Raw genomic sequence first — 26,946 nt, 5'->3', positions numbered from 1 at the left:
ATACACTCAAAGAAATTAATGAATTGCAACCAACTATAAAGTTCACCATTGAAAGAGAACAACAAGAATCAATTAACTTTCTAGATATAACAATATATCGCAATGAAGGTAGGTTGCAATTTGCAATATATAGGAAACCCACACAAACAGACATCATTATATCTAACAGTTCGTGCCATCCATTCGAGCACAAATTGTCAGGTATTAATTACCTCATAAATAGACTGTACACATACGTTACGTATGTGTTACATGTTACGTACATAAAATAATAATACGAATATTTGTATATTACAGATAACACCTGTACAGTGTGGAAACAAGAACTAGCCGCTCCAGCACTTAGACATAGGGCGAGTAACCCTAAGAATTTTAAATTTTAAATTTTAAATTTAGAGAAAATTTTAAAAGATTTTAAAAAACACCATAACTTAAGATTTCATAGTGCTACTACAGGAATATCAAATTTGACGTATGCAATATAATCTACATACCAGACACATATCAACGAGATTGATGTTGATAATACGAAGAAAGTGACATTGTGTTTTTAAATGTTAAATTTTAGACTGGGTTCAGTGTGGCAGCAACGTTAAGAGTATACACCTGATGATGGCCGATAGAGGCCGAAACATGTAGTGTAGAAAGAACAAGATCAAAGACATATAATATATATAGTTTGCACTTGGAACGGAGTTTGTATCATTTATTGAGTTGACTTGTAAGGGCATAACATTAGTATCAGATTGAATCCAAATTCGTCCAACGGTTTTCTATTTGAAACCGCGGACATCTGGACAGGCGGACAGACATGACAGTTTCTTGTGCACAGAATGCACAGAAACGTTAAGATCAAAGTATGGAAAAGTAATTGAACATGTCTTCTTTGAGCGATTATGGCCGCCTCCATAAGAAATATAAAATTAAATGAAACGACATAAAAACCTTCGATACCGTACTGAATAGAGTCTGTAAGTAACCCCATACATTACATGAGTTGTGAATCTTTTTCCTTACCGAGGATATTCCAGAAGGAATACCACGCAAAACCCGGTACGTCTAATAGCTACGAGTCTGTGGCTCTGCCGAACAACTCATTCAGACCTAGCCCTGCTTAATCCAATCCCCTAGATGTTACTGTTACCATTAGATCATGATCATTCCCTATCGTAAGCTTAGGGTTCATAAAGACTTCAACATCAGTGCTTTCTCTCTCCCATAAAACTCATTCAGACCTAGCCCTGCTTAATCCAATCCCCTAGATGTTACTGTTACCATTAGATCATGATCATTCCCTATCGTAAGCTTAGGGTTCATAAAGACTTCAACATCAGTGCTTTCTCTCTCCCATAAAACTAGACTTACTCAGTAAGAGTTTTTGTAACTGCAGCTTGACTTCTGGAGAGAGTTACACTTTGTTCTACAAAAGGTATTGAGAATAAGAACTCGACGGGAGAGTCTTAAGTTAATGCAGACTTTTTTTTTTCTGTGGCACTACAGCCCCAATTTGGGCCTAGGCCTACCCCCATGAAACTCTCCGTTTCACTTCTGCTTACTAGATCTACGGTAGGACTCCTTGGGCGAGTGATCAGCTCGTCGCAAGGCCTCTACCTGTAGACAGACACAGAAAAACGCACACAAACATCCATGGCCTAAGTGGGATTCGAACCCACGATCCCGGCTTCCGAGCGAGCGAAGACAGTGCACGCCTTAGACCGCTCGGCTACCGTGACCGGCAAATTTATCATATACACTAATTAAAACGTAAAGGTAAAGTTGTCCCTGTATTTAACTAATTAAGCACTACGCCATGAAGGTGTACGGGGGAGTGGATGCATAGATTCACATTTTCTTGATCTCGGCAGTAGTTGGGGGTTAGTGGTCAGCTTCATGCCCCAGTCGCTTAACCCCGCCGGAAGGAGCCCCCGGTACGCATTGTATAGGAGGCTGGGTGAACCCCAGAGCCGGCCTGGACGACGTGGAGAAGAGAAAATTCTTGACCTTACCCTGACTCGAACTCCGACCTCTCGGTCGTCTAGCCCGTAGCAAGTCGCTATACCGACTCCGCTATCCCGGTTCCTCAGATATCCACTAATTAATCTGATATAACTAAATTTATTACCTGAACCAAACTATTATATTAAAGACAATAATAAACAAACGGCATAATTAAATAATTCATTATTCATACCAAAAATCCGCTATGATAATATATGTACGTATATATATATACGTATGTATGCATATAGCCTATAGACACACAACTTCTACAGTACCAATTTGCAGTTCGTAGCAATAGCATTTGAAGAACGAAAATTAATACACTTGCTTCTGTGGCGTATATCTTTGGACTGGGGAAGGTGACACATGGTAATATGAGGTTCACCACCACCGATTTAGAGGCGGAACACTGACCCCCCCCCTCTCTCTCTCTCGCATTACAGTGACAATGCAAGAGAACTTAGTGCTGACACTTTGAGAGAACTCAGATAATCCGAAAATAATAACGTGAAACAAACAAATATATAGGAGGGGATTTCAAACGTGAATACATTTACTTGGTTGGGTTTCAGTGTATGTAATGAGTGGCCTTCTTACATGACCATGTTTAATCACTGTTAGTGCACTGAATCAACCAGAAACTCTTTCGTGAAAAATGCGTTGGATCTGTCCATTATCACAGCAGAGATTAATCCTTACAGTGAAGCTGTCACTGGAAACTCACAATACGATGAACAAAACCGGCTATCCCCCATCTCCTCACCCTCACATGCAAAAAGTCAACTTATCCTGAGAGCACCTCACGTTCCAAATAATGCAGTCTCCTCTAATAATCAATATTGCTATGAAACTGACTGCCAAGAATCTCGAATTCCTGCTCTGTACTCTTTACCACATGCGCGTATTAGGGTGATCAGTTCAAGGAGTGTGTGAGGGACAGGGAATTTAGCAGGCATACGAAATGTGAGAAATGCTTATAAGTGTCTGTTGGATAAACCTGAAAGGATACGTAGGAGAAGATGGAAGATAATATTAAAATGCATCTTAAAGGAAGATGAGTGTGGAACTCAGGATAGGATCCTGTGATGGAATTTTTTGAGAAGAGAGGGGAATATCTTGATTAGCTGAGACATTACTGGCTCTCAATTAGGACTCAACCCCACGGGGTTACTAAGTTACAGCACTACAGCTTCAATGCATACTTTCACAGCTGCTGTTGAAATGTGTTCGAAAATCAATCAGCAATTTCTATTTATCAGCAATATCCCTGGCTTTCTGAGAACTACTGTATCAGCAGAGAACTCCGTATGCTGCTTGTGTTTGTCCCCCCTATTAACTTACGTCATATTTAAATCTTTCCTTTTACGGTGCCTGTAGGAATGTTGTCGGAACATAACAAGTCAGGGAAAAACAAGCGCCAATCGTTGTTAAGCTGAGAACATGCTATATCACTTGACAGTTCTTTGTCGTTTCTTTATTTAACGATGATTTCTGATCTTTGTCGGTAATACATATCAAATGCTGTACCCAACGTCATGGTTTCATATTCTAGAAGTCCTGGTTTCGAATTTGGGCCCGTTTATTCTTAATGAAGTATTTCGGGATCTTCTTCAATCCTTACACCCAAATGCTGGGACTGTACTTTACCATAGCCACGGACATCTTTCATCCACGTCCTTTTATATTCGATATTCCACCGTCCTACCTTCCGAAAGCTGCGGTCAAGCAGTTGGATAAGGTCCCAGGTTCGAATCTCAGCCAGAAGACCATCTACACTGACTCAGCCATTTCATTGCTTTCTTCAGTCACGACAGAGGATGTCGTGATAATATTGTCACGTGTAGGGTGGTACTCGTGACGAAAATGACGGGTTCTAGCTCGGATGATTGGATTTATTAGCACTTGGTTACAGTCTTTTAATTACAATTAATTACAGCGTTATCGCTGGTATACACACACTTCATAATACACTGTTGCACGCACACTAGTCCTCTCCTGGTAATGCAATGAAAACACAGGAACCAGCTCTTCAAATCAGTCCAACTATTACACATGAATAGTCTTCTAATCATACGAAGTGTTCACACGACGAAATTTCCGTGGCTATCTTCCACCGAGAACTCTCTCACTGTCACTTAAACACCTAAACACTGAACTATGTCCAAGTCAGAGTCACATTGCGACTGACGGTCAGTCAGTCAGTGAGCCTTGGTGTCGAGCTCCATCTGGGGCTCATGACCAGATATTAATTATTACCGTTTGACAGTTACAGTCTTATTTTTGTGGGGCGCCCTCTCTGACGAGAGGACTGGTCTATCTTTTTCATATGCTGCTGGCCCTTGCCAGCGCGGTCTTTCTCGGGTCTCAGTCCCTTGGGACTCGCGACCATATTTTACTGGCTCAGATTTGAGGCTTCCCGTTTCTTCGCCTCCTACGACTCGCAGGGTCACGGTGGAGGTATTCGACCCCGCCTCCACACGGGGGTGAACTCTGTCCAAGTACAAGTCACATTGCGACTGACGGTAAGTCAGTCAGTAAGTCTTGGTGTCGAGCCCCATCTGGGGCTCATGACCAGGTATTTATTACTGTTTGGCATTTATGGTCTTGTTTTTGTGGGGCGCCCTCTCTGACGAGAGGATGGGTTTGCCTTTTCTATATGATGCTGGCCCTTGCCAGTGCAGTCTTTCTCGGGTCCGAGTCCCTTGGAACTCGCGACCATATTTTACTGTCTCAGATTTGAGACTTCCCTTTTCGTCGCCTCCTACGACTCGCAGGGTCACGGTGGAGGTATTCGACCCCGCCTCCACACGGGGGTACCTCTCAGGTGAACTCTGTTCTCTACGGAATTTCATTATATAGCCTCCGAACCGACCACGCAGAAAACAGCCTATATTGTAGTTGAAAAGTGTTTACCGCGATGTTGCATAGCAACGGTCGCGGCGCCTACCTCATAGAAAAAGCTGTACTTCCATTGTTGTCTTGCGTGTATATGGTAGCGAGGTGTTTAACGGTCAATTGCCTAGCAACGCTGTGGCCATCTGCGTTACAATATCTTGAAAGAGTGTAGGACCACTTTCCTTCAGATCCTCTCTAATTAAAAATTAAGATAACAAATGATAAAACAATTCCGTCCAGTGTGATTGTTGAAGCTTTTACTACTTCACTTCTTAGCACCCTAACATGTTTCGGTCCCTGATATCATTGCCGCTTCAGTGTCCAGAACACATACGCCACCATGACATATGCCCGAAGCAATGGCGCCGCATATTCAGTCCCCCCCTTCTAGAACACGGATTAGACAGTGCTCCTATTCAGTTAACTTGAACTCTGCTGCCATTAGGCGTATACGTGCATACTGTTTATCCTTGGTATACTTAACGATACCTTCGATAGCTCAGATTATGCAACTGCGAATTATAGGAAGATACGTGAATAACGAACTGTGCGTTAAGTGAAACGAATGGTCGTAGTTTTGCATGGGATACTATTATGGCGTTTAACAGGAGAAATTGAGAAAAACCGTGAAAAATAAGTCCCGATAGTCAGTTTCCGTGTCGATATTTGAAACAGTGACCTCCAGGATATGAGGGAGAGACAGAAAATAGGTCACAACAGAAGTAAAACAGCTGGAATGGACTTAACAGGATTTGTAGGTGTAAAAAGGTAAAAGTAAAGTTATTCCTGTAACAGGCCGTGGAGGCCCATAGGGTTGTGAGATGTTGAGGTTCCCACATTATCTAGACCAAGGGTCTCAAACTACGGCCCGTGATGTGATTTTATCGGGTCCGCGAAAGAATTGTGCACAAATGCGCCAATTGAACTAATTTTCCAATGAGTACTGGCAAATGTAATTCCGAGCTTATTGACCTGTCATATTATACTGCAGTTCGATGGCTTAGCTGTGGAAAGGTTCTTTCGCACTTCTATCAGCTCAGGAATGAAACTGATAATTTCTTACCGAGAAATACCATTACGAAACACTTTTATCAGATACCGAGTGGCTTTGGAAATTAGCATTTTTTGCTGATTTGGTGAACCATATGAACCATTTGAATTTAAAGTTGCAGGGTGAAAATAACTTAGTCTGTTATTTATTTGCACTTATCAAGGCATTCAGAGTAAAGTTGATACTTCTGGAAAGCCAAGTGAAAAATTGTAACTTTGTTCATATGCTATACTGTGCAGAGTTGCATAAAAAGGGTGAAGCAGAATTTCCTTCCTCGTTTGCAAATTTAGTCATTTCAGATTTGAAAGAACAATTTCGGAAGCGATTTGCTGATTTGCATTCCAGTGCTCAGGAAATTAGATTGTTTCAAAATCCGTTTGACTGTGATGCTGCAGATGTCCCAAGTCAAATTCAAATGGAAATTATTGAACTTCAGGAAAATTATCATATTAAAGACAAATAAAAGGAAGGAAATTTGATCGAATTTTATATATTTCTGAACTCAGAGCAATTTCCAAATTTAAAGAAATTTGCTTGTAAATTTATCTCCATTTTTGGGACGATATAGATGTATCTGTGTGAACAAACTTTTTTTCTCAGATGAAGTACATCAAGTCGAAATACAGGGAAAATTTATCCGATGAACATTTAAAGTCGCTACTTGTGATTAGTGTTTCAAAATTTGAACCTCAATTTAATCAGATTTTAAGAATGCAAATAGAGTTCCACCATTCACATTAATTGTTTCATTATAATTTGTGACGAAAATATGAGCATTTGCTGCTACTGTCTGTTGTCATTAATATACGATAATTTATTCTCACGTACTTTGTGTATAGTTTATGAAATTCTGTGTTTTCAATAAAACTCATATACCTAGAGTTATTAATTTCTCATTTTATCCGGCCCGTTGAAAGTGCTGAATTACCTAATGTGACCCGCGGTTCGAAAAGTTTGGAGACCCCTGGTCTAGATAACAGAAGCGCACGCGCATGTTCAGAAGCTGGTTTCAGTATCAAAATGGTAGTCGTACTTGAGGAGTGTACTACCGAAGATCGAAAATCTGCTGTCCGTTTTCGTGTGTACAAGGACTCATTGCATTGGATATCCACAAAGAAACGTTTCCTGTTTACGGTAGGAAGTATCTGCCGTTTAAAGCGTTTCATAACTCGGTCGAGAAATTCTCTCGAGGACGTTCGAAAGTAATAGATGTTGCCTGATTAGGTGCGGAAGTGGCTGAGACAAAAGTCAAAAGACTTCAATGCTGCCGGTTACAACGCACTGGTAAAGCGATGGGACAAGTTTACTAATGTTAGCGGTGGATATGTCGAGAAGTAAATGCTTTTGTATGTTCAACTATCACAAGTTTTACGTTTTATATCCATTTGTGACATATTTATTTACCCTCTCTCGTCTTAAAACGGGAGTTGACATCCCTCGACCAGGATGTTCGGTCACTTGTAAACTGCATCTAAATCAGAATGTGAGATAAGTGGAAACCGGCCCTGGGAAATATTACCGTTCCGCTAATCAAGACATTAGCTACCCTGGTGTAGCCTGTGTTAAGTTAACTGTTAACATATTATTTTCACATGCGATAGTGTTATCGTGTAACTTTGGACAGTTTACGTATTCATCTCGTGAAGGCGCATCTCATGAATCACACCAATTTTATCGCTTATCTCCTGAAGTTCGCTGCTCCTCCCTTCGCAGGACTGTGTATCAAAGGTATCAGAGTTCTAAGAAATTGTGTTAGTCATTCTAATTCGTATCATAACGCGTCTGTTAAGCCAAAAGGAAATATGTGCATATTTCGGTGGAATTCTAGCATTTCCCAAATACGTTAGGAGTTATCTAAGATTTGAGGTTTTCACGGCGGTGACTATGAAGAAAGCAGTCTTCTGGGATGTGGCACCGTGTATATGTGGTGTTAACCGACATTTTGGAGGAAGATGGAGGCGATACGTTCCTCCGAAACGTCGGTTAACAACACATCTACACGATGCCACATCCCAGAAGACTGCTTTCTTCACGTTACGGGTTATTTTACATGTAGCGGCCTCCGTAGTCTAGAGGTAACGTTCCGACCTCATGACTCGTGGTACGCGGGTTCAAACCCGGCGGAGGTCGTTGAATTTTTAAGGGCGGAAAAATTCAGGGAACAAGTCCTCCGGGAGGGACTTTAAGCCGTGGGTCCCGTGTCGTAGCTTTACGGCAAGTAAAAGAACCTCATATCTCCAAAGGAGGTCACTGAGCCAAATTCAAGGACGTTTCCCGCCCAACAGTAATCTCTAACGCCTCTGATAGATAGGGGAAGCATTATAGATACCGCCAAGCCAGTAGAGGCCGAATTCGCTGGCTCGGTCGGGACTGATGATACGCACCAATATCGGTCGGGTATAGAGACTGGTAGAATATCATAGAGGGAAGCACAATGGACCAATACTGGTCTAAGTGCATGGGGAAACCCACCCTCTCCAATAACTAACTAACTAACTATTTTACATGTCCTACGTTGTTCATCTGCTACGGACAGAAAATTGTCGTTACATAGTCAGTGTCCATACATGAACGTATAAGGGTCGCATATTAATTTTCCCTGAATTTCGTTAAACATTTCTTATATCAAAGAATTAAATAAAATATGAAGCTTTCATGGCTGCTAAAGTTAATAAAATCTTCTCGTGCTATCGGCTGTGTCAACTGGTCAAATATTACTGTCGTCTGAGGCAACTTGGAAGATGGGAGAATAACATTTAAGCAGATCTTTAAAAGAAGCTGTGGACTGGATTCATCTGGCTCAAGATAGGACTCAGCGAATTTTTCTTGTGAACACAATTATAAACATTCGTATTCAACATCATAAGGGGAGTTATGTTCGGGCCGGCTCAGCGACAATCACATTCCCATGGAAGAACGTGGTACATGCATGTACACTTGCCTCAGAGGACGATTTGCAAGATATTACAGCGGACTTTATAAACGAATGTTCACCGAATGTCCCTATTTGTGATGCGATGTGTGAGATAAGGGTAATTTGGATCAGAGGTTTTCATAATTGTAAATACTGTATCTTAAGGGATGTAACCCTTTAATGGTAAAGATGTCCCTGCACTTAATTAAGACTGAAGATGCGTAGGGGGGGGGAAGTGGCTTAACCCCCACGGAAAGTACCTCCAGTGCACGCTGGATAGCCTGTCTGGTCGTGGTGACTAAGGCCCCCCATACACACAAAGTTTGGCCTTCCGATCGACCTTACAGGCAAAACTTTCACAGTTTACCCCATCCCTTTCCTCCCCATACACGCGCAGATAAAGCGGCAGGCTTCATGCCACAATCACGGTCTTCCAGCCAATAATGGTGAGTCACATACGTCACGTGCTACGGTCCTGCAGGCTGAACTGACGGACTGACGGGTTTCCCACAGGCCAACAGTCCAAACGATTGGCCGGCCGCCCGCACCACACACGTCAGTTTTGCCTTTCAGTCTTCAACTGTGCAGGCCGAACTGGAGGCCAAACTGTGCGTGTATGGGGGCCCTAAGAGAGGAATTTCGGCCCCTGCTGTGAGGGAAGCCAACCCCGGCCTTCTAGTCCACAGCTCAGTCACTAATGACATCATTAAAATTACTGAAGCTGATGGTAGAATACTGAAAACAATAAAATATTACTAAGGAGTGGTTTGAATATCCAAACCTGTCAAGAGCTCTAATGAGGAGTTTTACGGGAACTAGCCAGCACAGAACGACAAACATGGCAACTGCGAATGTATCCCGCAGGATGTGGTCAGTGTTATCTGCGCAGTGCCACGAATGTGCTGCCCGGAGGCAAGAAAAATTCTTTTAAAGAAATTCTGTCATATGAATTGCTTTATTCTTGTTTTTCGTGTTATTACGGAGAACGGTACGGGAGGATAACACTAAAATGGATCTTGGAGAAATAGGGTTGGGGGGGGGGCTGTATTCATCTGGCTCAGGATAGGGACCAGTGGCAGGCTGTTATAAACACTCTAAAGATCCTTCGGACTTTATAAAATGGCTGAGCAACTGTTGGCTCCTCAAACTGCATTCGGTTCCGTGGGATTAGTTGTGAAGTGCTATAATGCGTAGGTCAGTCAAAAGTTCCCGGAATTCTCCTGCAGATGGAGAACGAGCGATAAGATAGCGCACACACTGTTGTGGTGGGAAGCTTAGCATGTCTACTCGCAGGCTCAACAGGTCTGGACAGGTTTCAGTGTGCAGTGTCGTTACTGTTCCGTTTGAATTAGACGTGAGTGTTGATCATTCGGCGCAATGTCGCAGTTCGAACCGCGTGCGAACATCAAGTTCATGTGCAAATTGGGAAAATCTGCTTCAGAGACGCTATTGGCCCTGCAGAAAGTTTACAGTGATACTGCACTAAAGAAATCCGCAGTTTACGACTGGTTTTCCCGGTTTGAGAATGGGCAGGAGACGTTAGAGGATGACCAGCGCAGCGGGAGACCTTCGACATCCTGAACCGTAGAAATGATTGGAAAAGTGCGACAACTAATTCGATGTGATCGAAGAATGACCATCGCGGAGTTGGAGCAAGAAGTTGGTACTGTTACTGGCCATTTCTACGTGCAAGTTTTGCAGAGGTTGCGCAATGTGGTTCGGAGGAAGCGGCGCGACAAGTGGCAGGGACAGCGGTTTCTGCACCAAGCCACACATCGCTCGTTGTGCAGCAATTCCTTGTCGAGAAAAACATTCCTGCCACCACTCAACCACCGTACTCTCCGGATCTCGCTCTGAGTGACTTTTGGCTGTTCCATAGTCTGAAAATGGGCCTCAAGGGGACACGTTTCGCAACCATGGAGGACATCAAATCGAATGCGACGGCTGAGCTCTGGAAGATTCCAAAAGAAGCCTTCCACCGTTGCCTCCAACAATTGCAGGATCAATGGAGCAAGTGTATATGCGCGCAAGGGTCCTACTTTGAAGGTGATTAGGTAAGCGTTGCCGTATGTCCTACCATTAGGGTGCTATACCACCATTCCGGGAACTTTTTGACTGACCCTCGTAGAAGAATAACATAAAACAAAATCGTTGTCAACGACTTAAATAATTCAAAAGCCTGAAGACCAATTTTAGTCGTGCGGTTTGTCTGCATGTCTCTCACCGTGACTACGCAACAGGGGAGAATTCTTGGACGGACATTGGCTAGAGACATTATGTAATGACCATACGGCAATGTAATACTTCCTGATTATCTTCTGACCTATAACGAACAGGATTCACAGCAAATGCCTCCCTACCTTAATGATGACATCAGTTTATGCATGCTATTGCATATATGAGAACCTGGATACCGAGTTTAGAGATATTATCATTCAACTTGACATAGAACGCCAATCTAATGTACACTCTGGTAGTAGAACCCGAAGGTTCAACACTTCTAACGTGAGAACCACAGACCGCGTTTGATGACAATCTTAAGCCCGTCNGTGTGGGTGGGGGGGGGGGGGGGATAAATACAGAACTGTCTTCATGACATCATCCTGCCCTGCACACAGCCATTCCTCGACTTTCACTCTACGGTAACGAGTGTGGAGAAATGCAGAATTACATCCATGCGGGCTGTCTATGTTCATAACGAATTTCGTCACATATTAATAAACGTCATCATAGGAAACATACACAAATTACATAAAACACATAAAATCCTATGGTATATAAAATTTATTCCAAGCATTTTTATGTGGATTAAATGTTAGTTACAGAAGGTTGTGAACAGATTTTGTGTCACACGCTTTCCGTTAAATGTTCCGTATCTAAGAAGAGTTTTTTAAATTGCTAGTGGGGTTGGACTAAGTCCCTTGTACTGCGGCCACTTCTGGCCTATTGTACCAGCCCCAGATGATAGGTGAGGGTGATTGTGGAGCAATTGGTGGAATGGAGATTGGCAGGGGAAACCGAAGTACTCGGAGAAAACCTGCCCCAGCTCCACTTTGTCCACCACAAATTCCACTTGACCAGACCCGGGATCGAACCCGGACCGCCGCGATGGGAAGCCAGCGACTAACCGCTTGAGCTATGGCACGGCCTAAAAGATAAAGGAGAGGATAACAGAAACTAATAACTGCACTTTCGTCCTATTTCTGTGCCTAATACCCAATAGCATAAATTTCTCTCTAGGCTAAATATGAAGAGTAGTATCTTCTGGTAAGTGGCGCTGTGTAGTCTGGTAGAATGTTACAGACATTTCGGAGGAACATACTGCCTCCATTTTCAGGATCAGAGACTAAGCTGAGTAAGAAACATGGAAGAAGCACGCACAGTTTTAAGTTTTAAAACTGTAAATTTACAAAAATATGGTCATGGAATTACCAGGATCCTCACATAGTGTAAGTTTCATCAGTATGGGGCACAATCCCAAACTGTCAATATCAAGGCGACGGATGGTGAGACGCTCACACAAGATCGAGAGCACAGTATCCACCATAAATCACGCGGGCATCCTTTATCGGAATTCGGTGTCACTACTGTGAGTAGTGGCTTTGCCGGAAAACGAGATTCTGCTCACTGAGCCTGCGCAGAGTGGCACAAGCAACAGGTTTCACTGGTACCAGTTTAGCAAATCAGTGACAACACACCAATAAGAACATAAACTGACATGTTTGACAGTCTCCAATGGATCCGGAAGGACCGCAACAATAAATACTGAACTTCAGGTGCCTAATTCGAACCTCTGCCTCTTCTAATCACAGCTAATTCCATGAAACAGACTCTTTCTGTCTGTTCTGACAGTCGCTCTGCTGATAAAGAAACTCACCACCTTTTATGGCAGAACCCGAAGGTTCATTACCGTGTTCATACAAGCCCACCATTGGACCATATCCTGATTCAGCTCCATCCGTCTGCACCCTCATATCCTATTTCTGCAAGATCATTAAAATGCAGCGTGAGTCTAAATTACTGTCGGTGTTTCCGTTTATAGGAAACGAAAACTCCGACAATAATTTAGAATTACTCGGTATAATAATGTTATAAAAAGTCGCATAAAATTTCTGCTCTTATTACGGTAAACCTTGGACAGAGGATCACAACATCACATGGCCTCCACCAACACAGAACACATAAAAACGCGGACATACATATATACCTAAATCACTGCGCTCATGGGTGCCGAGACCCTGAGCCTCAGGCCGCTACAATTAGGAGGTTACATTAACCTGTACAGCAAAACGAAACTAAGAGTCGTGTACTCTGAGACAGAGATAAGTTTATCTGTTCTTCAAGCATCAATGAAGAAAGAAATCCAATTTTCTCTGAGAATTGGTTAGGAGGCTGGGTGGTCCCAACCCAATTTTAGATAGACCAAATGAAGACAAAAATCCAATCGCCTATGCAGGGAACCTAAAACCGTCCTGATCTTCAGTGTCTTCAGGGAAGGAAATTTCATGACCACGAACGAGCTGCTTAGCATGCTCGAAAGCTCTGTAGAGCATTATATGGGAGTTCCTCGTCTCCTAATTTCTCATAAGTATGAAATAGGTCTGTGGTATAATACTGTGATCGTGAAGAAATCAATCTCCAGATGTTGATGGATTTACAGGTTTTTAGCCCTCCTCAATAAGAAAATGTGTTTTCTGGAATGTCGTCTGTTTGTCTGTCTGTCTATCTGTACACGTAAAGGCGCGTCCACATTACTCGTGCTCGTGCTCGTCGGGAGACTCGTCTGGCTTTTACTTGTGCCCGTAAATCTTCGTCCACACTACTTTAGTTGCCCGCCAGGCTTCGGCGCGTGAGGATCCGTATATTTACTCGCAGTGTGTAGGCTGTACTAAAGTAAAGTAAAAAGTAAAGCTATCCCTGTAACAGGCCGTGAAGGCCCATAGGGTTGTGAGACGTTGAGGGTCCCACATTATCTAGACAATCGGCTCAAAGATGGCGGTAAGGTTGTCAGCCTTACGCGCCGGCCGTGCTTTACTCCCCAGGAAAATTATTTAATTAATTCCTGGTACTCATTTCTGTTAGAGGCTGAGTAAACCCCAGAGCCTAGTGCGGCTGGAAGGATTAGGTCAACCGAAAAAAATCCAATGACCTCATCGGGATTTGAAGTCGTATTTTAATTTACTGGCTATAGTTTTTAAATTAAAAAATTAAAATTTGCTTGCCTCGTGACTTGTCATATCGTCCACATTACTCGCGAGCATAGCGAGTCACGCGAGCACGAGTAATGTGGACGCGCCTTAATATGGATATGTGCCTCACTAGCTCCTGGACGACTAGACAGGTCTAGTCATACTCGTATCCGGTGCTTAGGAGTTGGCACGTCAAAGACCGACGCCCGGTGAATGTTATCAATCTCGCTCCAAAAGTATGAGCTCTTCAAATCGATCCCCCTTTAAAATAACAGGGATTTTCTCGAAAACAGCTATAACGATTCTGAGTATATTTCGATGATTTATGTACGAGTGTCTCTCTAAACTGCATATTTGGAATCATCACGAAAATAACGGCAAGCACACTTAGCATCGAAGGTGAAACGTAGATTTGCCGGCGGGACGGGGACACGCTGTAACGTAGTTGGTTGTGGCACTTTTCTACAACACGGAAGGACGTGGGTTCGAGTCCCGATGAGGTGATTTTTCTTTCAATTTATCTAATCCTTCCAGCCTCACTATGACCCTGGGGTGGACTCAGCCTCTAACACAAATGAGTAACAGGGATCTTCCTAGGTGTAAAGGACGGCCGGCGCGTAAAGCTGACAACATCACCGCCATCTCTGAGCCGCTTGTCTAGAAGATGTTGGAGCCTCGACTTTCCACAACCCTACGGGCCTCCGTTGCGTATAGGATATTGGTGGGAAAGCCAGAAGGAAAGAGACCACAGGGAAGACCAAGGCGTAGGTGGGTGGACAACATTAGAATGCATCTTAGAAAGATAGGATAGGATGGTACGGATTGGATAGATCTAGCTCAGGATAGAGACCAGCGGAGGGCTCTTGTGAACACAGTAATGAACCTTCGGGTTCCATAAAATGCTGGGAAATTCTTGAGTAGCTGCAGAATTGGCGGCTCCTCCAGAAGGGTTCAGCTCCATGAGTAAGTAGGTAAGTAAGTACGGTCCTCCGTGGNTCTGCACCATGCGGCCAGATCACAAATGTGTCGTCCACATATCGGAGCCACAACGACGGTTTGTCCTGCGCTGAGTCGATAGCCAGTTGTTCAAAATGTTCCATGTAGATGTTGCTAACAACGGGAGAAAGGGAGCTACCCATTGCCATGCCATCCTTCTGCTGGTAGAATCCGTCGTCCCCTTGAAAGTAGGTGGTCCTCAGGCAGACATCCAGCAGTTCCATGATGGCTTCCACCTTCAGGACAGATCGTTCTGCCAACGTGTTATCATTACTCAGCCTGCTTCTGAGTCCAGTCTCCGAAACGTTGTGGTTTTTTGTCTTTTTATATACCGGACGATGGGTGAAGTCCAAAATAAGCCAAAAGAAGTACAGTATACACCATCGTCAGAATCCTTTCAAGTCTATCCAAATTTCACTGTTGTTCGAAATTTAGACACCAACATTGGTCTACCGAGCAAAACAGATTTCCCTTCCAAGATAACTTACTCAAGGCCAGTTGTAAATGAGAAAATATGTCCAGTGTCTGCACCGACTTTCTCTGTGTTGCCTCGTAATATGCTGAACCCTGCGTGAGAAGTCCTACATCCTGTTTGAACAGGATTTAGAAACGCCTGTGATTTAAAAATGCCAAAACTTGAAACAGGTTAATCTCCACGGTGTTAAAATACTTCATTCGTAACATATTTCTTCAGTCCCCCTTCACTCTTTAGAAAAATATGCCAGAATACTCTTTCGTGTTTTGGACATTTCAACAGTTACCACCATTTCTTAAGAGACCATAAAGTATGAATTATATACAGTGGATGAAACAGCGCATTATTAAATTATTTGATTTTAATAAAACAAGCTGAAAATGTTTCATCACGCTTTGCCACAGAAGAATAGCCTGAATACGACTCCACTGATATTCTCAAGGCAAGAATAGAAACTGATTTACCGCATAGACTTGAAAGGATTCTGACAACGGTGTATACTGTACTTCTTTTGGCTTATTTTGGACTTCATCCATCGTCTGGTATGTAAAAGACAAAAGGCCACGACGTTTCGGAGACTGGATCTGTCACCGTCTTAAGGTGGGTAGGGAAGGATAAACTCACTCAGCTGAGCCTGTTAGGAAGAGCTAGTCTGTCAGTGGACAGCCCCCAGTCTGTACAAAACAACCTATGAACAACCGACAACCGGTTCTATCAGTGGGATATAAGAAGAAAATCACAGTAAAAGACAAGATAAAAAATTTGTGCCAAGCATGCACATGTCAACAGTGTAAAAAACAGAAGTATAGATTAAATTCCAGGAATTCAGTCAAAAACGAAAGTAAAAACTTGGATAATGAATGCCTAATCTGTGTGGATAGAGAATCTTGCCACCATGGCGACTTCCGGGAATCAGACTAATCCCCGGAGCAAAACTTGCAGAAGTAGTGGAAGACACTAACATTCATAAAAACTTACATTTTTTATTTGTTAACCTCTTCATTGTTGAGGGGAATTCATATGGGAGAAATATCCGAACTGGGTCGGCTGATCGGATTGGTTGAACATCCCATATGAGCGGATTCTCTGTACTTTCTGTATTTGCTGTTACGTCGTGGTCTTTTGTCTTCTACATACGAGACGATGGATGAAGTCCAAAATAGCCAAAAAAGTACTGATTTACCGTAGTTAATCATACTAGCGAAATGTACAAGAGCAACTGACCTGGGAGAGAAACGAACTCCAGAAATTAAAACAAAACTGTACAGTACAATGCCGACACTTCCCCCTACATTTAACTTGCAACGCAACAAATCCTCTATATTCGTTGCTTTCTGGTGAAAAAGATAACCTAAACTAAACTTCGAATTCTTGGGAATAATAAGTCAACTGCAGCGAGTAAGATGACATAAGAGGTAACGCTTTTGACTTGTATTCGGTAGTACCCCGCTCTAATCTGGGCCCGGACATCAACTACTCTAAGATTTTTCGTTCTTTCCTCAGACTCTTCCTCAAGCGTTTGCCTTCAGATCTCGAAACAAACGTTACAATTGACTGCATGCGTAATGCAATCACAACACGCTAAAGTTTGAGACTGGCTACAGTGTTCGGTAGTTGGGCTTTAATCTCAGCCGAACATCTTCACTGAAATTATTCGTGGCATTCCTCAGTCATTCCAGACACGTCCATTAAATTGGCTACGACTCCTTGCCTTCCTCATATTACTGACCCATCAATAAAATATCCTGTTATTCTTATTGTAACCCTATACAGGCATAACTAGTGCAGCTGACACGGTGTCTTTAAATAAGCCAAGTTCTGGGTGATCTCTTTAGCAATGCAACTAACATGAGAAATGGCCGCGCCATAGATTAAGCGGTTAGTCGCTAGCTTCCCACCGCGGCGGCCCGGGTTCGATCCCGGGTCTGGTCAAGTGGGATTTGTGGTGGAAAAAGTGGGGCTGAGGCAGGTTTTCTCCGAGTACTTCGGTTTCCCCTGCCAATCTTCATTCCACCAACTGCTCCACAATCACCCTCACCCATCATCTGGGGCTGGTACAATAGGCCAGAAGTGGCCGCAGTACAAGGGACTTAGTCCCACCCCACTAGCAATAAAAAAACATGAGTAATAAATACAAACCCGCTAGACGTGCATGGTGCGTAATGTTCTAAAGATGCTAGCAGCATTCCAGCTACTCAAGATATTTTCTCCCCTTTATGGGATCCAAATGTTCATTAGCGTATTCACAAAAGCCCGCCATTGGATCATACCTGAGCCAGCTGAATCCAGTGTCCTCACACCATATTTCTTTTAAGATCGACATTTATATTACCATACCATTTTTGTATAAATCTTCCAAATGGTCTCTTCCTTTCAGCATTTGCGACCAAAATTTTGTATGCAATTTGTAGATCATACGTAGACCATACTAACTCTTAATAACAGTGTCACTTCTACCTGACAAATTTGTTCATTCTCTGTGACGTTTTTACCGATTATGGGAAATTAAAAGAAAAAAGAATTTGGGGTGGCCTCCAACTGAATAACCTTCATATAACACGCCATAAAAATGCGTCCAATGTTCTCAACTTGAAACGGGCGGGCGGACAGACATATGGGCGAACGATAGCTATGGCCTCCTCTAAGTGCTTTCTTTTTATGCACACTGTGCAATAATTGCTACAGAGAAAACTGCTTATTTTTCTTATCCTGTATGACGACGCTGCGCCAAATGTAGAGTGTATGTACCGTCCAATTTGATATTTCTTGTTCATTACGCACTGTGTCTTAGGAAGAAAGGGATAATAGTATATATGTCCTATATTAGACTGCTATTCATACATTTGCCCGGAAGAACTGAGGAAGGCAGTGAAATCCTGAGTGAAGAGAGGGGAAACTCTTGTCAACATTCATAAAGAGGAACTCCTGAATATAGAAGAGTAGTGTCAAGCATTACACAATGGAATTAATATAGTTAAAACTTGAAATGACATAAATTATCAAGGAAAGAAGAACTGACCTAATCTTGTCGCAACAGCAATATTACAACAATATTAAATTATCCCAAGGCATATACAAATAGTAGCATTTTTGAAGTTCCAGATAAATAAGGAAAATCTTTTTTTATTTCTTCGGAGAGTATATTCAGTATCTTACAGTCATGTCTAGAGAGATTTAGTCCAAAATATCAAAGATTAATGTATATATTATATTGTAATGTGGTTTAGTGACTATAGACGGGGTTTGGTTTGGTATTCGGGTTTATTGAACACTTTCAGAACGTAACTACAAGTAAGGATTAAGCTCTCCCTGCTCTAGATTTCACAAATCACTACAAGACACGCTAGGTTTTCTCAGTCTGTAAGTCTTCACTAGCCGTTGCATGGTAGCGGCTTCAAAAGCGGACGTTTGCCTTCCTCCGGGTTTACGAACGATCTCCGATATCAGCTATCAGCTTCTAAAAGCAAGAGCTAACAACAACTGAACCGCAGCGTTCCTCTAACTCACTAACTCACCAACTGACTGACTCCTCAAAGTCAAAGTCAAAGTCATATTACGACCGAAGGTTTGTCGGCCAGTCCGTCTTGGTGTCAAGCCCACATCTGGGACCCAAGACCAGATTTTTATTACCGTCAGAGAGACGCAGGTTTGTTGATTTGGGGCGCCCTCTCTGACGAGAGGATAGGTCTGTCGTTTAAATTGCTGCTGGCCTTGCCAGCGCAGCCATTCTCGGGTCCGAGACCCGTGGGACTCATGATCAAATTTTACTGTCTCAGATTCGAGATTCTCCGAACCTGGAAGGCCAGGTCCCCGTATTTATATTCCCCAAGAACAGGGTGGCCCAATTCTGAGGCCTCACTAACGTAGCTTCATTATAACATCTCGGCACTAACCGCACAGGAAAAACCGTTCCTGTGTTGCAGTGGAAACATGCTTGGTTGCAGAGCCGTTACTCAGCAACATCGTTGTATAGTTGCTTATTTCGCGGTCGTTGCCTAGCAACGGTTCTACATGCCACATTGTTCCCTCATTAAGGCTATTCGTCCTGAATAGCTTACAGGCCTACCACCATTTATTCTTTCCGAGGGCTTTACTTGTGACAGTTCTGATCGGTCTCACCTTCTTTCCCCGTAGCTCGATTCTCACAGTGATTACTCTCCAACTGCTCCCGCTGCACTCTCCTTAAGGCCACTCGTCCTGTGTGGTTCCCTGATAAGATGAAAGCCGGTCCAGGTGTACCACCATCATCTCTATTCTTTTTCGAGGGCTGTGCTTTAGACGTCTCTTATTTCCTTTCGGAGGGGACCGACTCCCTCCACAATGTCCAGTCACTCGCTTCCCGTAGCCCAGCGGAAGATCCGACTACTTGCTTCGCGACCTCCAGTCCAAGAGTGTGCCTGACGGTCTCGTTGAATGCATCTCGCTTCCTGGACGTAGCTGCAGTTTCGGGCCTCAGTCCCTTATGCCGTTGTTTCTTCTCAAACGTTCCTCATCTATGGGCTCCTCGTACAACAGTCCTTGGTCCGCTTTTCCGTGGGTTGCGGTATCCCACAGCCGGTTCCTCGTCCATAGATCAGTCCTCCGGTGCTCCGGCTGTTTCCTCTGTGGCCTCTTCATTAGGGACTTCAGTTTCTAGCAGTAACATTTGCATTTAGATCCCTTCCTAATTGAGAGTGTAGAGAGTTCTTCCTTATGCATAAATTGCCGAAGGACTGCTTAATTTTGAAGGAATTCTGGCTTCTACTAGTGTTGTTTTTTTCTAATGCAGATTTCGCATTTTGTAATTGGTTTTTTTCTTTAACCTATGTTGGGTGGGGATGTTACCGAATTTATTATAAATTTCATACCTGTTGATACTTTCCTCGAAACCTCACGAAAGAACAAAATCTCATTCTAAAGTGCTAAGAAAGATTTACTGACAGCAGACAAATTAAACAAACTTCTTGGTAGATACTCTTCTCCTAGCAGACCTATTTCTCGTGTAATTACGACTAATATACGATGGTTAGAATATAAGCGGTCTGTCACGGTAGCCGAGTGGTCTGAGGCATGAACTGTCTTCGCTCGTTCAGAAGCTGGGATCGTGGGTTCGAATCCCACACAAGGCATGGATGTTTGGTGCGTGTATGTGTTGTCATGTATTAGGTAGACTCCTCACGACTAGCTGATCACACGTGAAAGGAGTCTGCAAAATGATCAAAATGAAAACTACAACCTCGACAACGTAAAGGCGTAAGAGGAAGGGATTAAGTAAATGACTCTGTATTTCAGCATCCTGTTGCAATTGTTCACATTAGCGTCCATTTGTCTCTAATCCGTCTAAATTGCAACACTTTTTATTTTGCACTTCAATTGAATTGCAACTGTATTGAAGTGCAAAATAAAAAGTGTTGCAATTTAGACGGATTAGAGACAAATGGACGCTAATAAGTATAACATAATTGCCGTCTAGCACAACCACAGTATATAATTGAGTCTTGAACTCTATTTCATTTATGCCAGTAGACAATCAGATTACCCTGAGAGAGGATGTTACAGGAACGGATGTTCATCACCCTTCCGTGAAGCTTCGCTCCTAGTCTGCACGCCACTGAGCAGAATTAAATCGTCTAACACAGGGAATACTATGTAATTCCTGTGTGTAATGAATTTATATTTATTCAAAATGGAACAGTAATTACCTAACTTGGTTTTCTAAACCAAGTTTTATTACAAATTATCACGCGTCCTAATTTCTTGTTGATCAAAAGAACAGAGTGACAAAGCTACTTTTAGATGTTTACAAAATTTGAAAGCCACATGCTTCATACATATAATTACGAAAGGCGTTCTTTGTAGTTCATTAAGCTTAAGTAACAATGGCAACAATGAAATATAAACTACTGAAAACCTCCCATAACGTATTTCAGAAGAATGTGTGGAGTGTTACTGGAAAACATAAGCAGTTCCATGCGTTGTCTTGTGTAACTTAAGTTTCATTATGGATCAATATGGCTAAAAATAGGAATTTTCCGACAACCTGTGGTGGAAGCCTTCCATATCGAACTTTAAGAAACATTAACTACTGATCTTTTTTTTTCTTCTCATTCGTCAGGTACTACAGAAAAATGGGGACACAATGAAATAGTAAATCAAATATTCATAAACTTCAAGGAAGGCTATAATTCTTCTGGGGGGGGGGGAGAAGTGCTGTACAGTATTCTTATTGAGGTTGGTGTACCAACGAGACTAGTTCAGCTTATTAAAACGTGTAAAGTCCGGATGGGTAAAAATTTCTTTGACGCTTTTTTTATTCAGAATGGTCTAAAAGGAGGAGATGCTTTGCCGTCATTACTTTTAAACTCTGCTTTAAAATACGCGTATTCCAATAGGAAGATCCAAGAAAACCAGGTGGAATTGAAACTGAATGGGACATCTTAGCTTCTGGTCTATGCTGATGTAAACCAATTAGGACATAACGCAAGTACCATAAAGACAAACCCGGAAGTTCTAACTGACGCCAGTAAGGAAGTCGGTCTAGAAGTAAACGCAGAAAGAATTAGGCATATGTTGATGTATCGTCACCAGAATGCAGGGCAGAATAGCAACATAAAGATAACATATAAAACTGTAATTTTGCCTGTAGTCGTGTATGGAGGTGATATTAAAGGAAGAACGTAGACTGAGTGTCTCTGAGAACTGGGTACTGAGGAGATTATTTGGTCTGACAAGGGACTGAACAACAGAAGGCTGGAGACAACTGCATAAGGAGACGTTTAATAATTCGTACTGTTCGCCAAATATAATTAAAATAATCAAGTAAAAAAGGATAAGACTGGCAGAGCATATAGCATGAATAAAAAAGCAGAGGAATGCATATAGGATTCTGGTGGGAAAACCAGAAGAAATTATACCACTAGGAAGACAGGTAGATGGGTGGATAATATTAAAGTGAATCTTAGATAAATAGGATGGGATGGTGTGGACTTGATTCATCTGGCTCAGGATAAGGGCCAGTGAAGGGTTCTTGTGAATACCTTCGGGTTTCATAAAATGCTGCGAAATTCTTGAGTCTACGCGATTTATGGCTTCTACAATGAGGACCCGGCTCCATGGGCTTAGTATGACCGTTAGGCGTTAATATTGGGTCATAGACAGCTCAACAGACATGACCTTCACATAAGGCGTTCTATTTTTACTTTGTAAAGAATGCACAAAACGCAAAAAGGAATGTTATTTCTAAAACTTACCTATCATTATGCTTTTTTCCGATCTCAACCATCAACAAACAGTCTACACATTCATTGCACCGACTTGTCACCTAGCAACACAATTTTACTACGAAATCGTAGATATATATATAAATTATTTATTGAAAGGACTTACCAAATGTCAACACGTGAGTAACAGTTTCTGTAGCAGCGGCGACAGGCTGGTGTTGGGTGGGCGGGGGGCATTCTGTCAGCTGCTCTCGGATGACAGTAGCAGTAGAAGAATTGGCTGCTAACTCCATCGTCACTGATTTCGCGTTTTAAAAACAACACAATAAATTGTCAGTCACTAGAGCTTGTCAATATACATAAAACATCATATGTACATATCACTGTCAGCTTCTTTCACTTCATACAGTTCACATGTGTTTTGTTTATAATTATTGCGAGCCTCTCGCTACCACACGCCTTCCCGGCTGAGAAACTCTTGACTAACATAGACCTCGCGCAACCATGGACGAATGAGGTCAAAGAACTTAGATCGCAAAGATACTTGTCTCTCTCTTTCTTCCTCTCTGGGTCATAACGTGATATGTGCAAACGATACAGTTTATCTTATAGTAGTCACAGCATGTATTACAGACAACCTCGCTTCTTGTCAGACGGTGCCGGGATCCTAATAGCGCCATCAGAACCATTAATTCTATTCTGGAAATATAATTTGTAAAGCTACAATGATGTAGATTCTGAAGCATGTAATTCTGCACCATTGTCGAATAGTATGTTCAAATGATATGTAATTTACAGATTCATGCCAAATTTACTCTTCAGAGTATGCATTCCTCAGTTATTCACTTCTATGCTTTATTGAATGTATTGAAGAACGAAACATGTGATATCTGAGGTTCTGACAGCCATGGTTGTGAAGAATATTGTTTTATACGATGTGATACACCATAGTCTTGTAGATGTTCACCGACGTTTACCCCAAACGTCGGTAAATATATACCAGATCACACGGCGTCACAACCCAGAAGGCAAAATTCTTCATAAGAAAACGTTTGTAATAATTTTGTACATGTATGGGTCTAAAGACCCATCTAGTAAACCAAAGTGGCACGGAAGTGTCATGAAGGTAGGCCAAGGCCCAAATTTGGGCTGTATAGCTAAAGAAGAAAAAAAAGAGGGTCTAAAGACAGAAAACTTCATAGTTCAAAGACGAACGCGTTATTATTAGAGCTTACCGTTTCCTTCACCAACACAGATGAAGTAATCCACCCCAATATGCACGGTATATGTTAGTATAATCAGCACTGTAGAGTATTAATTCACTTATTTGTCCGTATATGTATGTACATGTTTATTTATTTATTTATTTATTTAGGGTTGAGTTGTGGATCGAAACGAAACGTTTCTTAGTGTTTGTGAACCAACTAAAGATCAGACAATTATTTACTGATACTTAAGTCACAGTATTTGTAAAACGATTTGCTTGTTAATACATAAATGTTTTTCCTCCATCAGTATATGACCTAATAACACTGGTCAGAAGTAGACTTATTGAACGTTATATTCAGCTTATAGCAGTGCAAAGTACTCCTCCTTTTCTCGACTATTCAATGTTCAGTCTTAAACTATTTTTTTCAGTGTACTTATTTAAAATATATAGTCATTTTTATGCCTAACAAAAAGTTGAGAAAACAAGCAATATTTCAGTAAGGTTACGCAATATTTCATCTAAATATAGTTCCTGTTTTCGACGCGGAACATGGGTACTGAGGAAGAAGCAGAAACAGTGAACGGAAACTACAAGCCTGAGATTTCTAAAATCATTACTGAGGTTACAAAATAAGGGGAAAATAACTATTATAGTGATCTTTTAGAGTAGACGACAGGGAGAGAATTGAGCTAAGTGTGATTCAACACCCAAATGAAATGTTAATAGAGTATTTGTAAAATAATATTACACACAAGTTTCCAATGAAGACCCTGATACAGCGACGTCTAGGAATAGACGGAAAGACCGATTTAACTTCTGAAATTCAGGATGGGCTTCAAAGCGACACAATCAATAGGGAGAAGGAAAGAGATTCGAAATTTTCATGATAAAATAACTACAAATAGTGAATTCTTATGACCTTCCCTTCTGAACTATACAGAAATGTACTTTTCATAAAGACGACACACAAAATATCAGTTCTAAGTTTACGTGTGAAGTTCTTAATATGATGTATCTTCAGACGGTTACACAGTTAACAGCCCTAGCCGTACCATGTCATACAAACATACAACAGGATATCATTCACAATATTTGGGTCTTTATATAGACAATGAAATACTGAGAAGAAGGTATGAATATTGAGTATTTGAGCTATAGTAGGCTTGTAGGCTAAGAGGCAGACAATTGTATTAATATAATACTAAAAGATTTCAACAATTTTCTGCAAATATAGAACGCACACTACTAGGGAAATTCCAAATGCACGTGTTAATAATACAGCATTCCTAACAGTAATATTATGCTTTTATACATTTCTCTTAGATATTTTAATGATGCCAAATCTCCTGCTTGATTCCCATATCACAAGTGTGATACAGAATCAGTTTCCTCAGTCAGCAATTCTTCAATTACAATGAACAAAATGAACTTTTACGAATGTTGCATTCACAGTCATCTGTGTTTCTTTCTACAGCGCAAAGACCAACAGAAATTGATTCCAAGAGGAAATAAATTTCTGCACCATATAGAAACTGCTCTAAGCTCCAACTAGAGAAAGGAATTGTTGAACAAATCTTCGGTTGTGGATGTAATTCCTGGATATGAAATTACTAATTTAAAATTTGTTGTAACTTTGATAGTCATTTTAGAATACTGCAACGGGAATATGATACTGATATGAAAGCAAGACGAAGTACCGGCTAATCCAACCACACTCTACCTCATTTTTTTTCCTTGGCACTACAGCCCCAGTGGGCCTAGGCCTACCTCCAAGAACTTCTCCGTTCACTTCGGTTTTTCTAGATCTTACACATTCGGTAAGACTCCTTGGGCGGGTGATCAGCTCGTCGCAAGGCCTCTACCTGTACACAAGCACAGAAAAACGCACACACACAAACTAAACATCCATGTCCTGAGTGAGATTCGAACCCACGATCCCGGTTTCAAGCGAGCGAAGACAGTACATGCCTTAGACCACTCGGCTACCGTGACCGGCATTCTACCTCATCGCCCCTATCTATTTCGCCTTCTTTCAGTTAATTTGCCTGAGGCCGTACGCACAAAACAGATTATCATTAAGCTACCTGTACTTCCAACTTCCCATATGCATAGCGGAGAGCCTGCCTAAAACTGAAGAGTAACAAGCTTTTAATTTAATTGCTTCAATGGGGGGATATGTGTTATTTACGGATAGCAAAATTGAATGTGATGCAGGCAGCTGATAAGTTTTTTCTAATATTTGTCTCACGAACCACTAACATATTTTGATAAAATTTAGAACTGGTGTATCTTCACTAAATGTAAGGTAAAGTTATCCCTGTGCTTAACTAATTAAGCACTACGCCATGAGGCGTACAGGATATTGGATATGTAGCTCCACTTTCGGCACTAGTTAAAGGTAAGCGGTCAGCTTCACGCCCCGGCAGCTTTATCCCCGGGGAAACATCCCGTGGTACCCATTGGATAAGAGGCTAGGTGGGCTCCAGAACCGGTCTGGACGACGTAGAGAAGAGAAATTCTTGACTCTGCCGGGACTCGAACGCTGATCTCTTGTTCTTGTAGCCTGCAGCCAATCACTATACCGACTGCACTATCTCGGCTCCCCGACACTAAACTTTCTTTCACATCGGTTCACTATAACACGTACTTCATATAAAGCGCAAATATAATTGTATCAGTTTTGACAAGAATCGGTCCTTTGATAACAAATTGTCAGCAGGGTGATGAAATATAATTGGCGCCGAGCTGAATGGTTCTTGGTTTAAACATTTTCCGAAAGTGTGAAAATTTAAAGAAATGTGATCAAATTACTAAGCTCCTTTCAATATTAGACATGATGCTCTGCGTTAATCATTTCTTCCACGAGAATGTAACACAAATAGAGACAAAAATAGATTTTTATATTTCATATTATTTCCAGATATGAAGCCATTTTTCCCAGCTCTTCCTCAGTTTAGAGGGTTGAATGTTTTGAGAAATGTAATACATCCATCTCTTCTTGATTGTGATTGTCAAG

General features: G+C 41.8%; 1 protein-coding gene across 1 annotated transcript in view; it reads right to left on the bottom strand.

Moving 5' to 3' along the window:
• Positions 1–23,195, bottom strand: part of LOC111861334 (ribosomal protein S6 kinase alpha-5) — a 465,639-nt gene extending 442,444 nt beyond the window's left edge. The window contains exon 1 of the mRNA XM_023845812.2: positions 22,887–23,195. Coding sequence (XP_023701580.1) covers positions 22,887–23,013 — 127 coding nt within the window. The 5' untranslated portion in view covers positions 23,014–23,195. The remainder of the gene's footprint in view (positions 1–22,886) is intronic.
• Positions 23,196–26,946: the final 3,751 nt, after the last annotated feature.

The sequence above is a fragment of the Cryptotermes secundus genome, unplaced genomic scaffold (assembly GCF_002891405.2).
Source record: "Cryptotermes secundus unplaced genomic scaffold, Csec_1.0 scaffold230, whole genome shotgun sequence".
Taxonomy (NCBI): domain Eukaryota; kingdom Metazoa; phylum Arthropoda; class Insecta; order Blattodea; family Kalotermitidae; genus Cryptotermes; species Cryptotermes secundus.
This window is presented reverse-complemented; position numbering and strand designations above follow the sequence as displayed.